The sequence below is a fragment of the Trachurus trachurus genome (genome assembly GCF_905171665.1).
Source record: "Trachurus trachurus genome assembly, chromosome: 3".
Classification (NCBI taxonomy): domain Eukaryota; kingdom Metazoa; phylum Chordata; class Actinopteri; order Carangiformes; family Carangidae; genus Trachurus; species Trachurus trachurus.
Genome location: NC_139893.1, coordinates 38316254 through 38332145, shown reverse-complemented (window position 1 = coordinate 38332145; position 15892 = coordinate 38316254). Strand labels below are relative to the sequence as shown.

At 41.5% G+C, this 15892-nt stretch overlaps 1 protein-coding gene across 2 annotated transcripts; it reads right to left on the bottom strand.

The window, feature by feature from the left end:
• Positions 1 to 3515: 3515 nt before the first annotated feature.
• On the bottom strand, positions 3516 to 15630 carry asb7 (ankyrin repeat and SOCS box containing 7). 2 transcript variants are annotated; one of them, XM_083994216.1, is made up of 5 exons: positions 15400 to 15630; positions 13826 to 13950; positions 12058 to 12269; positions 9426 to 10031; positions 3516 to 5316 (listed from the first exon to the last, which is right to left on the bottom strand). In XM_083994216.1, exons 2-5 carry the CDS (start codon positions 13897 to 13899, stop codon positions 5177 to 5179), a joined length of 1032 nt encoding a protein of 343 aa, XP_083850342.1. In that variant the 5' UTR covers positions 13900 to 13950; positions 15400 to 15630; the 3' UTR covers positions 3516 to 5176. The 2 variants fall into 2 exon arrangements, with proteins under 2 accessions (XP_083850342.1, XP_083850343.1); XM_083994217.1 differs by having other exon boundaries at positions 12058 to 12311; positions 15400 to 15618.
• Positions 15631 to 15892: the final 262 nt, after the last annotated feature.

Here is a 15892-nt window from a genome sequence, read left to right as displayed (position 1 = left end):
CAGTCCTCATAATAATCATGTGACTTGATATTTACATTATTCCTCGGCTAAAAAGAAAAGATAATTTTATATAAAATCGAAACCATATTTAATTGAAACTAGGTTTGATGTCACTGCAGCTGTGGTCTTGAGAAAAAATCCCAAGTCCAGCTCAACCGAGACAGAGACAAGACCAAGACCTTGAAAATGCGGTCTCAAGACCTGTCTCAGTACTACAACACAAGTGTTAAAGGGATAGTTCAACATTTTGGCAAATTGGCCCATTTCCATAATCACTATAGTCATAGCAGTAGGTTCGTTGCCTTTAATTGTAGGTGTAAGCTGTTTTTAGAACGGTGGAGCAGAGCTGCGAGCTGCTCAGAGCTACACTATAGAGGCCAAAGGAATTTCTTGGTTTCCCTCATCAAACTCTGGTGGACAAGTTGTGACCTGCACATTCACCACGCTATGAGATAATAACGGAATGTTACCAGACAGAGTTGTTTTAGAGGTAAATTCATGCAAAACCGCTGATGCGCGTTGCCTTCAGGGACAGTTTTTCAGCAAGCAGTCTCTGTATTTACCTCGAAAATGGCTCCGTTTCGTAACGTTCCGTTATTATCTCATAGTGTGGTGAATGTGCAGGTCACAACTTGTCCACGAAAGCGTTTTGGAGTTTTTGTATTTTGTATTTGATGAGTTTGATGAGGGAAACCAAGAAATTCCTTTAGCCTCCATAGCGTAGCTCCAAGCAGCCTGCCGCTCTGCTCCGCCGTTCTAAAAATAGCTTACACCGACAATTAAAGGTAACGAACCTACTGCTTTGACTATAGCGATTATGGCAATGGGCCAATTTGCCAAAATGTTGAACTATCCCTTTAACACACTTGACTATTAGCTGTGGTTGTTTTCAGTAGGCAGTGCAGTGATGTCATGACGTTTGATATATGGAGTGTCTGGTGTTTTTAAAAGCTCCAAATCAATGTCTGTCTCCAGAATGATTTCAGTTGACACCTCAGCCTGTGTTTACACAGAGTGAGTTGCACATAAGATCTAGTGTGACCAACTAACCAGAGACAAAGACAGCTGACAACCCAGAAACGTTAGCTTTACTTTATTCACACATCTTCGTTTCTTTTACATGTGAAAATCTGCATATCCTGTACATTCAGCAGTTAATGGCATGGAAGACTTTTCCTGTAAGACAATGTATGAGGTGTTTCCCTGACTGTGGCGACCGCAGCCTGCTGAGGAACCATTTGGAGAAGGCAGTCGACGTGCAACAGACTCATTCACACATAAATACAAAACACCGCTGCTGCTGCGCCGTGGCATCTTATCAAAACTGGAGATGGACAGCGGAGAAATGAAACAAGAGCTGAAATGTGGTGGAGGAAATTCTGGCACAACACTGAACAGCCTCCAGTGTTTATTTCCACTCACATCTGGGAATATTCCTCTGAATGATCAAAGAGGCCGTTTTAGGAACCTCTGGATTCATGTATCACCAAAACCATCAGCTGGAATAATCAAATCAGGTGGATTAAAGGTGTTAGTAAAACTACCCCTGGGCCAACGTCAAAAGAAACATGCCTGTACAAGTCAAACTTCTCTACAGTTCTGTCTGTGGCTCCTTTTGATCCTCTCTGTAGTGACAATTTAACACCACATCCAAACTGCCGAAAAAAAAATGTAATGCTAATCTGTCAGAAAATGAGAATTTGAAAATAAATATCTATTATAATTAATTAATAAAAAATGATTTAAAAAAATCACATTTTCATAATAAAGAAAAATGAACTTCTTAAAGGGATAGTTCACCCAAAATTGAAATTTCACTCATTTTCTACTCACCCTCATGTCAACTAAGGGCTGGGAGAAGTTTCCGTGGCTTCTCTGAGTTACAGGGGGTCTCGGCGTAGCAGTGCATGTCCTTAAAACGGTTGCAAATGGATACCAACTGTCTTCGTAACAAAAAGACACACCAAAAAACATCCAAATACCTCCATGCTGCTCGTATGTAATGTCCGTCTTGTATTGAAGCCCCGAAATGCAAAGTTGTCCCGAAAAAAATTACATAAGTCTATATTTCAAGCTTGTTTTGTAGCGGAAGCTTCTCGAAGCTCCTCTTCCCGGTTCGTCAAGTTTGGACGAATTGGGAAGAGGACAGACCCTGGTTCGTCCAAATTTGATGAACCGGGAAGAGGAGCTTCCACTACAAACAAGCTTGAAAAAGAGACTTATTTAATTTTTTTCGGGACAATTTCGCATTTCGGGGCTTCAATACAAGACGGACATTACATACGAGCAGCATGGAGGTATTTGGATGTTTTTTGATGTGTCTTTTTGTTACGAAGACAGTTGGTATCCATTTGCAACCGTTATATGGACATGCACTGCTACGCCGAGACCCCCTGTAACTCAGAGAAGCCACGGAGGACTCTGAAACTTCTCCCAGCCCTTGGTCGACATGAAGGTGAGTAGATAATGAGTGAAATTTCAATTTTGGGTGAACTATCCCTCTAAGAAAACAGTAGCATCTATCACAGATTAATAGACAGGACAGAAACGAGAAGACAAGTGCAGTGATGTCGTATTTGACATGAATACAAAGTCCATGTCAGGAGGAGACTGCAGTGGAAGGATGGATCCATAGTGTTAATGCTGTAACCATGACAACAAAGACTGACTTGTGTCGAGGAAGCACTTATTCTGATCCAAAACACTAAACCTGACGAAGACATGGCCGTTGTTAGCGTATTAATTCAGGATACAGTGGCCTGGTACGCATGGCAGCACAGGACACTAGGGGAGCTATTTCAGGAGACACTCCTGTGGCTCGTACCATAGTGTTGAATGTCCTCTGTGGTTGATTGGTTCAGAGTTGTTGATGTACAATATCCTCAGCTGATCTCTGCTTCCTGTGTGAAATGATGTTTCTGACAGTGTGGTATGTTTTTTTTGTATTTGAATTGACTGATAGTGTTTTTGTGCAATGGAACTTTTATGTTGTTGTAGAATGAGCAGAGGTCCGCTTAGCTACAGGTGGCAGTAACAGTGCACATAGCTATGCAGAGATACTATAAGACAGTGGTGGATGTACTTCTCAGGCCTCACTGTCGTATTACTCAACCTGCACTTATACGTAAATAATATTATTGATGCACAAAACCATTGGTTTTGTAGCCAGCAAAATGACAATAAATGCAACCTCAATAAATGCACTCACAATATGACCGACCAACCAGCGTCTCTCACAGTAAGTGAAAGGGCATGTCAGTAGGTTTTACTATGTCTGTCTTGAAAGGCAGAGATTGACTCCATTAAAAAACAAGCATACACAAACAAAATGTCCTGCACACAAACTTAAAATGAAATGTGAACATGACTGACTTACTGCAAAAGAAACTGATTTGTGAAAATGTTCATTTTAGGAAAACCGACTTGTAGATGCTGCAGAAGTTCACCATACACTTTAAACACATGCAGAGACAAAGAAAAAAAATTCTTGTTGCGTGGGTATTATTTAGACCCCTACATTTTATTTTTAATTGTCAAAATTAAAATTCACAGTATAATCTCCACAACAGAGTTACCTGCAAGATGCAGATGATGAATCTTAAGAAAGCACCCAACATTTCTGCCATAGAAATAAAACACTTGATTCCAAATGATTCCTGTACAACAGAGTATTTGAACTCAGACACACACACACAGAAAAAGAAATATTTGAGTCACACCAAACAGATCGTAATATTATATCCAAACTTTAAATACATTAACAATACCAGAAATCATTGCTTAAATAAATTCTACAAAAATATCTGTTGTACATGTAACATATTTACATTGACTGTAGCTTCTAGCGATTGTGTGTCAGTGTTATCCAGAACAGACTCCGTTAATCTTGTTTAAATCACACCTTTAGTGAGTCGGTGTGGTGTTTTCAGAACTGGTTTCCATCACAGTGCACTTTCTCCAAACTTAAATGTACTACATATAGTAGTAGATAGAAATGGATGAAGCAACTTATTACATAAGAATGCCTATGCTGATAAAATGGTGGCACCAAACTGCAAAATAATTTCAGCTGACTGTTATGTTTGACATGAATCTAATCCTGTGTAACATCCGTGTTGAGATGACTTGTTTTGTTCCAGCTGCACCTCAACATTTCAAATTCACCTCCAAAGCATCGGTGGTGAACATGGAAGACATTCTGTAGATTCAGTTCAACTTATTTATACTGAGATGGCCTTTTTTATGTTAGGCTGAACAACCACTGTAAAGATTAAACCCATATTTAAAAGGGGTTGAACATAGTTTCTGACTGGGAGCGGGCGGTGGACATCCTCTTTATAACACGAGAGGTTACAATGCGTTCTCTGAGCTGAGCTGAGTCTTCAGGGCAGAGTGGAGGCTGCAGTGCAACGCTATCATTGTTTTCCACCTCTGGAGACAGATGTTGGTGGATGAAGGAATGAAGTTTGTGCTGAACTCGCGATGTTTCTCCTCGAATGGTCGGTAAACATCTGTTAATGCTGACGTTAAAAACTGACAAATGGCGCCTTGTCTCCAGATCTTTAAACTGAACTCATCAGCTGTCAAGGGGCACAACATGAGTGCTACCTCTATGATGGTTTAATACATAGGTGGGTGGTATGTTCAGAGGTTTGGAACCAGATGGAAAAAAAACCAAAATAAAAAAAGAACAACAGGAGGGAGGGAAGCTTCCTATTTTATCAGATCTCTCAGAATCAAAGTAGCTCAACACTTTTTGATTGAAACAAACCTTTAGAATAAGTTGAACTTTCTATAGCAAAGTAAAAATTAGATGGGAAGAAAGAAATCAATATATACTCACTGGCAGGTATGCACTTGATGATAATCAGAGGCAGCAATGATAATATCTTGCACAGAAACGTGAATAGAAGCCAACTGCAGTCAAATGAGGTTTCTTTTTTTACTCATATGAGGCGGCTCCACTTCCTCCTTCAGCAACTGATGTAATTGCAAAGAGGCTGAAAGGAAAACTGAAGCAGGAGACTATGTTTACTGTGGTTAACTGGACAAACAAACTGGACTAACTCTCCCTCTGCGCGGAGGGAACAGACCTGTGGACTTGGTGATTGCATAGTCTTCATAAATGAGGGCAGAGAGTTGCGAGTCACCGTCTCCTCTTCTGCTCCTGTTGCCTTCACACATTGTCAAACTTGTGTTTTAAATAGTCTTTCATAACCTTTGCGATCGGTAGGTCCTCCAAGAACTTCAAGCTCTGAAGGCCGATGCAGTGACGGATTTTTATTCGACACATGTCTTGTAGAGTGCGGGGTTGTCCTGGAAGAGGAAGAAGAGACGGTTGTTAAACAGAGCACCATGCGCATTCAACTGACCATCGACAGAGTGCAACATATCCTTCATTTGTGAGTATGTTATGAATCTTTATGGCTGATTTGTTTGTGAATACATGACGAGAATCCACGCCCCATTGTTTCCCTGATTGGTCAGTCTGTTGCTGGCCGCTGTAGCCCTCCTCCTGGGCCAGAAGGAGCTCCGTGAGTTCAGATGTGAACCAGAGTCGGCTGGCGTGGAAAGGGTTAAGTCAAGTTCAAGCTGCAGGTGGTTTGGTTTTGTTTAACCCCATTTCTCTGGTCCCACCAATCAAGGGAGAGACATGGTTCAAGTCCTTGGTCAGAACTGATGAACGGCCCAAAAAGAGGTCAGATTGGGATGATTAGCATTGTTGCTCTTGTTCTTGTTAATAATTATTAATTATTCAATAGTATTTGACTATTGAGCTGTTGCTTCCTGACTTATGCCTAGGGGATAGGTAAGTAAGTAAAAAAACAAGTAATCAATCCATCCATGTAGCATAATGCAAAAGGCCTGCAATAAATAACAGGTGTGTGTGTGTGTGTGTGTGTGTGTGTGTGTGTGTGTGTGTGTGTGTGTGTGTGTGTGTGTGTGTGTGTGTGTGTGTGTGTGTGTGTGTGTGTGTGTGTGTGTGTGTGTGCAATCTATTTTGTGACTGACGTCAGAACATCCCAACATCACAATGGTGGATATTACACAGCTTCATGTTCCTCCTCTGTCTCTTCCAAAGGTGTTAATCAGTTCCCACATCACTAGTCTGCACTCTGTCATCAGCTGTATGCAAACAGCTGGGAACAATCCCTTTGATTCCAGGAAGTGATAGGCTATGTGTGTTATCAGTCTGACACTACACACACTTTGGTAAAACGATGTCAACCACCCAAAGACATTAAATAAAGTAGAGGATTGTTTTCTCAAAAAATGTGTAAGAAAAGCGCTGGTAAGTAAGACCTGAGGGAGGAGAAGGAGACGAGGAACACTTAGCTAGCTCATATGCGAGTGTTGTAGAAGTTGAGAACCCCCCTCAGACCTGAGCAGGTTGAGTGGTACAGGAAGCAGACAGGAAAGGAATGACTCCAATGAATATCTGCAAAGTCTAGATGCAAATGTCCCACACACACAGACACACATCTCTTCAACGTGCTGGTCAACTAGAAGTCATCTGTTAAGAGGAGTGGGTGAACACACATCATCATTTTCAGGCTATGATGTCTGGAGGTCAGGTTACTGACACTGCGTTTCCACTACGTGGTACCAGCTCCACACTACTCGACTCTACTCGCCCCTTTTGGGTTTCCATTAGGTAAAAGTACCTGGAATCTGTTACCTGGTACTACTTTACTGGTAACACCTCGGCCCCAGTACTAAAACTACGTGCAAACACTGCAGACCACTGATTGGTCGAGAATCGTCATTGTATATGTAACTAGTTCAACATTTTGGCAAATTGGCCCATTGCCATAATCCCTATAGTTTTAGCAGTAGGTTTGTGGCCTTTAATTGTCGGTGCATGGTATTTTTAGAACAGCAGAGCTGCTCAGAGCTACGCTACGGAGGTTAATGGGATTTCTTGGTTTCCCTCATCAAACGCTCTGGTGGACAAGTTGTGACTTGCAGATAATAACAGAACGTTACGAGACAGAGTTGTTTTCGGGGTAAATTCATGCAAAACCGCTGATGCACGTTCCCATCTGCAGCAGTTTTTCAGCAAGCAGTCTCTGCATTTGCCTCTAAAACAACTCTGTCTTATAACGTTCTGTTATTATCTCATAGTGTTTTGGAGTTGTTGGATTGTGTATTTGATGAGTTTGATGAGGGAAACCAAGAAATCCCATGAGCCTCTGTAGCGTAGCTCTGAGCAGCTCGCGGCTCTGCTCCGCCGTTCTAAAAATAGCTTGCACTGACAATTAAAGGTAACGAACCTACTCCTAAGATTGTAGGGGTTATGGCAATGGGCCAATTTGCCAAAAATGTTGAATTATCCCTTTAAGTTTTTATATTTCTTCAGGCAAGAAAGTAACTGCTTACATCCCAATATGTGGTCAGTTTATGCAAATAACGCAATTTTTTGGGGAAATTTGCACCAACATTTTCGGTTTTAGGTTCAGTAGAAGAATGCCCAGACTCCATAATATTCTACTGACACAATGATTTCTTTGCTATTTCCTCAGATTGTGAAATTAAAGCCAAAGTCACCAACTGTTTGAGCCCCTTTCCACTTCCTTTGCTTTTGGATTTTGAGGTTCACACTTGTAGATTTATGTCAAAGAGAAGATATGGCAGGTGACTCCTGGGGGGTGGAGCATGTTTAAAACTTTGCTTTTGCTTGAAGTTGGAAGCTTTGTGTGAGGACAGTAGGACATGTTGAGGTGGGAGACAGGAGACAGGAGCAGCAGTGATGTGCCACCACGGCAGCTGAAAAGAGCTGAAGGTGCCTGTCACTCTGTGTGGGACCAACCTTTCATGGCATATGAGTTAATCCAGGAGGCAGAGGTGTAATCAATAACCCAGCAGATACGTGATCTGGCTGATGGTTTAGAGTCTCTGAAAGGACTTGTCTGAATCAGTGCTCAGCTCTTTGATACCTTTGATATCAAAGTTCAGGGGGCAGTGGAGGAATGCAGCCATTGTTCCTTGGAAATCATAATGCTTCAGGTAATGTACGCTCCTGTTCCTCTGACCTGGGATTGTTCTGTGACTGAACACTGGTCATTATAACCTTGTGTTGGCAAGCAGCCCTCTGTCACTCTATACATTTCTCAACTTTTGCCTCTTCTCAACTTACATTAAAAAGGTCCATCACTTTTTTGTACTAAACTTGGGCTCTGTTTCTGCGCCCCACCCACCTCGGCAGCTTTCTTTACAAAGATAAGGACGTTCACTTTCCACCGTGCTCTGCTGCGCCACTGTTCGCTGCAGCCTTCCAGGCAAATATCTCTGTCACAGAAACCCTTACGTTTTGAAAAAAAAAGGGGATTCTTCCCACATTAACCAACAAGTCAACGGCATCAGTAAAAATGTATCCTGATCCAGATCCAAGGGCTGTTATTTAGGTCAGAAAATTAAAACATGCTGACACAAAAAGCTCAGCGAGCTTTTGCGTGCAGTTTTGTCGGATGGAAAGAAAACGCCTACAGTTTTGAAATATTACATGACAGAAACAAAAAGCAAAGGCGTCTAGACTAAAAGGAAAATAATGAAGTAGCTCCCTCAAACAATGCCAGGCAAGAAATAAGGAAACAATTAGCAGAATGGATTTTTCTGAAAAATGAAACATGAATATGGAATAAGAAAATATATTCATGTGGTGGAGGAGGTGGAGAATGACCAGTGTTGGGCATGTTACTTTGAAAAAGTAATTAGTTACTAGTTACTTTCCCCAAAAAGTAACTGAGTTAGTAATGGACTTACTACATTATAAAAGTAATTAATTACAAGGAAAGTAACTATTGCATTACTTTTTTATAAAATGCTCAAATATGTCAAATTACTACCTCCGCAGCGTGCTGTATCACTCCGTCTTTTCCACAAACCGCTGATCTAAACAGTTGATAGGCGGAGTGATACAGCACAACGTGGAGCCTGCCTGTGTGGAGGAGTACTGAGTGAGTTGGTTAGTTCCAGATAAAAAAAAAAGTGTATATAACGTCCTACACTTAAACGGGTGTTTTATTTTCTGATGGGGCTTCTTGAGTCAAGTAACGGTGTAACGGCGCGGAAAACGCACAGGTAACTTTTTTGATTACTGGCGACATTAGTAACGCCATTTTAAACGCCATTATTCACATCACTGAGAATGACACAGAGTTGTCTGCTGTACAGAAATACATGCTCAATATCATAAGGTGTCACTATGTTTACATTAACATTTATATTAAGCAGAGAAAAAAATCACAGTGAACCAGAATTTGCCAAATGTGGAAACTAAATACTAACTAAATAAAGCCTCAACTTGTTTTCTATCAATGAGGTAACTCTTTTTAAAACTTTGAAATGTCATGAACAATAACAAATGGTTCTAATAATAAACTGTTTTGATTTTTGTTTGTGTGACAGGGAGTGTGTTGACTTACTCGTGACCTCCTGTAAGAAGTCCAGACAGGGCCTGCTGATCCCAGACATGCTGACCGACACAGCTACCGGCGTCTGGCCCTCATAGTTCCTGGTGTTGGTGTTCGCTCCGTACGTGTAGAGCATCTGGGCGCACAACACGTCGTCCCTGAGGGCCGACAGGTGCAGGGGGGTCTGTCCGTCTTCCAGGCGCCCTAGATTGGTGTCCGCCCCCCGCTGCAGGAACATGCGGCAGTACGAGTGGTTGCCTTTGATGACGGCGTATCGCAGCAGGAAGCCGTTCTGAATGTCAATGTTGGCACTGTGGTCCAGGAGGATCCGCACGCAGCTGGAGCGCTCCCGTATGATGGCCAGCTGCAGCGGCGTGGTGCCTTTGTCGCTCAGCGGGTCCACCTCGGCCCTGAACTCGAGGAGGAGGCGCACGAACGAATCCCGTCCGTAGTGGGCGGCCACGTGCAGCGGCGTCCAGCCGTCGTTGCTTTTTGCGTTGATGATGTCACTGCGAAACTCGGATTCCAGCATCAGTCTGGCGATGCGCGCCCTCCCGTGCATGGCAGCATAGTGAAGAGCTGTGAAGCCGCCGATAAAGTCCTTCACTGTGGGGTCGGCTGTGTGGAGGAGACAGGCAATGAGAGACATGTCAGATACAGTGGGAGCTGTGAGGCTGTGATGAGCAGGGACTACACAGTTCATCGAAACCTCTATCAGGCACAGAGAACATCTTCACCACTTCAACTATCTGAATAAATAAAGCCTTTAGTCATTAAAGAGGAACTATGCAGGATTTGTATCGTAACTATGCTACATTTTTACCTTAATTAAACAGCTTTGGAGTAATTGTGATGGTTTAATAAATGGCTTAACTTGTTATGAGAATGAAGGCTCTCGTGTGTGTCACTTACTGCGTCTCTTGGCGGAAAAATAACTTTGCACTGCAACACACCCCGTAACCCGTAATCTCTTGTTTATGACTTAAATTACACAAAATCATCATAACATCGTATATAATATATAATGTTATCTACCGCTCTATTGATTGATTTCTCGCCTGCTTTGTTGTAAACAAATGCACATGGCCAGGAGGAGGGTTAGCAAAACAGCAGAAACCGGACCGGACTTGCATTGTTCCTCTTCAAACACCAGTTTCACTATCATACTAACAGGATTCAGACTAATACAGTGCACAGGACATCAGACACAGACCAGTGGTGCTAAGCCTGTCCACTGGGGTCCACTGACGGACTTTAAAGGTACTGCAAATGGGCTGACAGGTCATTTGCACAACAGAACGATTTTGGTGAAAAGAAATCTAACTAAAGCAAACTGATTCTTGTTCATTTCTTGTATTAATGCCTAACATCACGATCAGCTATTATGTTGTGGCTGTTCTAGACATGATGAACAGGCATCACACTGACTCAAGGTGAAACTTTGTTCTCATAAGTTCAAATCATCATACATGACTCCTTTGAGAACAACTGAATTGAAACATTTTCCTGGATTTTTCCCATAATTCTTCTTTTGATCTACTTCAAATCCACTTCAAAAAGAAAAACAACGAGTGTTCCAGAAAAGTGGCTCCAAATTTCCTCACCATAATAATTTTATTAGGTGATAATATGTCTGTATTGAGATTTCATACCGCCCCCAGCTGGCCAAAAAGAGAAATCAAATTATTTAGTATCAAGGTTTACTGAAGCCCGGGGCTATATTTTGGAATTTCCACCTGAAAAAACACAACCAGATTCAATCAATGGGTAATGAACAACCTTGGACTCAGTGACCTGGGAGGATTTTCAAATACATTAACACTCTCTGTATACTTTACACTACATTATCTGACACACTTGACCTTTGACAAGTGGTTATGTTGAGCGAGTAAGTGTCACTGGGTTTATCCTGATAGTGTACTGAGATGAACCTGTGAGCTGCTGGAGGATGGGAAAAAGTGATTTAAACCACTGAATGTAAAAAGAGATGCACATGCAATTTACTGGACTGATTGTGCAAAGCCATGAGGAATGGTCTTCTAAGGTTTGTGTGCAGAAACTGAGAAATAAAGTTACAGGAAACCTGGAACAGTAAATTCTGTGATTTACATGAGAAAGGGGTGAGTGCATGACTTTGGCCCCATAAAGATTACAGGTTTTTGGAGTCATGGCATCATCCATTTAGGAATTGGGAACCTGATTTTTTTTTTCTGAAAACTGTAAAAGCTGCAATAGATACAATTGTGGACAGACCAACACACACACAAGCCTCCTGTCAGCCACAGTCTGCTGTTCAAAGAAATAATGAATAAGACTGCAAATATATGACCAACACTGCAAACACACAACCATCTTGAGCTAGATATTCACAGGTTGGAGAAAGATAAGGATTCCTCTAATGTAACGTAGTGCTGTAATGCAATTGTGAAAGTTTTAAGAGTGATTCATTATAATTGACATATTTCCTTAAAGAATCCATGTGTGACACATTGTAGATACTTTTTGAAATGAATGTCTTTCAACAATCACAGCAGTGATGAAAAGACGACTTATCCTGTAAAATATTGCCCTCTAGAGTTTAAACAGAAAATCCTGTCAGCACACACTGTTACACACCAAACAAAACCAGAAACAAGCTTCTGACCTCCGTGCTCCAGAAAGACTCGAACACATCTCTCTTTTCCTTTGGCAGCAGAGAAGTGGAGCAGTGTCCAGCCGTTGGCGTCGCGGATCTTGGGTGAGTATCCTTGCTCCAGCATCCTCCTGACGGTGCAGACATCGCCGGCTGCCACTGCAGCCTGGATCTGCAGCTCCTCATGAAGCTCAGGGTTCCTTCTGCAGTGATGGTTCAGCATCCTGTCACATTTCGGAATGGGAATGTTCATCTGTACCTAACCGCTGTTAGGAAAAATCCGTCAATACATTCTGTATGTGTGCGTGCAGGGTGTCCGGTGTTTCTGTCTAATGCACACCTGAGAGACTGGTGCTTAGAGGCATAAAGTACACAGCCAACTCCTACAGTCAGCAGGACGTTTACCGGCAAGTGTTGCAGTTCACAAACTTTGCCTGGCATTCAGAATACTTCTATTTATCTTTTTAGATTTTTATCGACAGGCTATGCTGTGACAGACAATTAAGAATGAATCATGTCTCAGTACCAGCGCTAAAGCACTGATAGCCATGTCGAGAGTTTAATAGTCAGTTTAAATAAACACATAAATGTGACTGAGCTGATCTTAATGACTGGCATCACCGCCAACCTGGGCACAATTTATTGGTTGAAAGAAGCCTGATCTAAATTTGCTCCTTTCTTTATTACACCCACCGTGTTTTGATCTCAACCTGCTGGTGTGGCAGCGCTCTCCCTCCACACAGCCACGGCTCTATAGAGCATTTGTTGAGTGAAAATCGGTGCATGTAAATGAGAAATGAATGACAATAGCGGTTGGCAACGTACACCGGCTCCAATGCTACCAATCCTAAGTGAGCTGCTTGTTGAGCTTGAGGTGCTGTTGTTTTCACCTGTTTAAATGACAAACTTTGGCAGCAGCAGCAGGTGACATCAGCTGCCGCTAATTAATGATAATTCTAAGAGTAACTTGATAAAAGGCTAAAATTAACTTGGCTGTTGTCTGGTTCAAGTGCTCTGCGAGCCAGCTTGACCAAAGATCATTAGTGAGGAAAGACGCCCCACTCTATAAAAGTGGTCTGACAACAGTGCTACTATATTTGTAGTAGGCTAATGTTTGCCTATAAACAGGCTCACTAATTCTACACTATGAATAACTCACAAAACATAGGGAAAGAAATACATAAAATGAAAATAGAAAATATCAGTGAGCAATAAAAATTAGAAATGGTTTTCAAATCATGGGATTTGTTTCCACATAACTTAGTGAGTCGACAAGCTCTGCTATGTTCAGCAAAAACTTGAGGCACAGGATCAGCTGAATGGCAGATTAACAGCAGCTAAACTGGGTGTATGGTGACATTATATCAAAAGCTCTGTTCACCAGAGGACTGGAACTCCACTGAAACCATGTACATTCAATGGACTAACTATAACTTCCATATTGCAATCTGAATCTTACATCTCGTCCCTTCAATTAAGTTCAACTAAAGACGTGTTGAGCAGGGGTCAGGCAAACCTCGCTCCAATAACTTCTACAGGCATCTGAATTTCTCTGAAGCACAATTTATATATTTTATATTTGCACAGATGTAGGGATGTATGAGAGTGTCATCACTCTTTCATGAAAGGGTGCCAAAATTTAACTTGTGTGCTTCTTACTCCAATATAAATTAGTCAGTAATGACATAGTTATGAACGCATATAATACGTTCTAAGACATCAACTTTTCCTGTTGATCCATGTAAATTAAAAAGGCAGGAAGATGAAAGCAAACATTTACCTTTTGACCAGCTGAAAAGATGGGCTTCTCTTAGTCATATCGGGGCTGCACCTGTAATTATACGGCTGCCCCATCAAAGGAGGCCGGGAAGAGAAGGAGGACACCCTGGTCTTCAGCTGTTAGCCCTGCAAACACACACACAAAACCATAACCACCATTAATTATTCAATTAACATCTGAAAAAAAAGTAGACTCGTTATGGATATTCTACCACCACCACTCAAGGGCGTAATTTATGGGGGGGGTTAGGGAGGTTAACCCCCCAAAAAATCTAATCCAGCCAATATAGCCTAACTGGTCATAATTGGTCAAGCCCATATTCTGCTCAGAAACATAATGAAAAGAGTCACAAGGCCAACAAAATATTTGAAATAGTTGGTTTGTCATGTAAAAGAAGGAAAACCGCTGTCCAAAGGAGGTGATAGTCATATTATTGAGTAAGCAAGTAAAGTGTTGTAAGATGGTTGCTAGTTTGCTAGTGGCTGGAGGTAAAGCTATGGGAGGACATTACAGTAATGTGCTGGTAGGATTTAGCTGATCTGAGAACTGATCGGCTTTTCTCTCTGAATCAAATTTGGTCTTTACATTGTATTAATGACAAGGTGTGGTGTGGTGTGCTATGTTCATAGCTGCCCAAAAATACATTAGGTCATCTGCCTGGTAAGACATAGCTACATAGTGGCAAATGGTGATATGCTAAAATATTTATAAGCATTTGGTCCTTTTACTACTGTAACAAATAGGAGCTACAGCAGGAATGTCAAAATGAATAGGTAAATTAGCCTTGTCCTTTTATCAAAGTTAATGATTTTGCACTCTTCCTCGCATTAGGACACATATACAATGACTTTTTTTGCTTTAAAAAAAATCCTTATATGGACAGAGATCTTAGCCCCCCCTCCCCTCCAATGATTAACCCAAAGTTACACTCTTGCCACCACTACCAACAACAATAACCACAACCACAAGATAATAGTGATGTGAAATATGTCAAATTAGAGGTATGACGAAAATACATAACTTCATATATACTTTAAAAATGCTCTGCTTTGAAACGTGAGAAAACCTAATAGTCACAGCTGTATCAGTGTAGAAAAGTCACGTCCCGTCATCACCTTCAACACTAATTGCTTAACGTTAGTTGGTTAGCTCATAAGCGATTGGAGAAAACGGTGGACAATAGACTGGCTTTATTTGCTAACATATCCAACAATGCACAGCACACACAAGTAAACAATATCGACAACTATCATAAGCCGGGGTCGCCAAGCGCCCAAGTGAAGAAAACTCGTGTTGTACTTTACACTTAATTGAATGAATGTCGAGATTCGTCTGAAAAACCTCTCGGTTTCAGGCTATATTTATCCCCGGCTGCTAGCTAACGCCAGCGAGCTAACAAACACACTAGCACTAACGTTAGCTCGCTAGCGTCTGTTGACTTTTTGCACGAGCACAGTTAGGTACATGTTAACCACAACACACCGGGGGAGAAGATATCACAGTCGTCTCTACATATTTACTGGCAAACACAACAACTTTAAACAACTATTAAAAAAAAAAAAAAAAAGATTTACTTGACAGACGCTGAGCCCCGACGTTCAACTTAGCCAATCAGCTTCCAGGTGAAGAGAATTATAAAAGCTGCATATTTCCGTCGCTTTCAACTACAATCTAACACAAATTAATAATATTGTCCTTTGAAAGTTTCCTTTATGGCCATTTCGACAGTGTTGAGCATCATTTCTGCTGTGCAACAATCAGCTACAACAACAAAGTCTCTAACTGAGCTCATCGGTGTGACCCCAGCAGCAAAAACAATAAGGCTTCCGGTGCTGACCTTTCAGAATAAAAGCAGCACGCGCACAAAAACGAGTCTCGTTTTCCCTTTTTTTAAGAAACAAGCATCTTGGGAGTCGTAAAGATTCTATGAGCTCTACTATTTATGTCTGTTATGCGCACATACAGTATCACATCACAGGTGAAGTGAAATGATTAGTCTGCTTTTGTGTTAAACCTCAGATTTAGATTATCAGTGGTGGGCTAACGCGTTTCAAAGGTAGTTTCAAT

What these genes read in the sequence shown, in the direction of transcription:
- asb7 (XM_083994216.1), bottom strand. Translation starts at nt 13,899, where the DNA reads ATGGGGCAGCCGTATAATTACAGGTGCAGCCCCGATATGACTAAGAGA. An exon ending in TCTTTTCAGCTGGTCAAAAG is followed by an intron (nt 12,270 to 13,825) that starts GTAAATGTTTGC and finishes GAAATGTGACAG; the next exon opens with GATGCTGAACCATCACTGCA. An exon ending in AGTCTTTCTGGAGCACGGAG is followed by an intron (nt 10,032 to 12,057) that starts GTCAGAAGCTTG and finishes TCCTCCACACAG; the next exon opens with CCGACCCCACAGTGAAGGAC.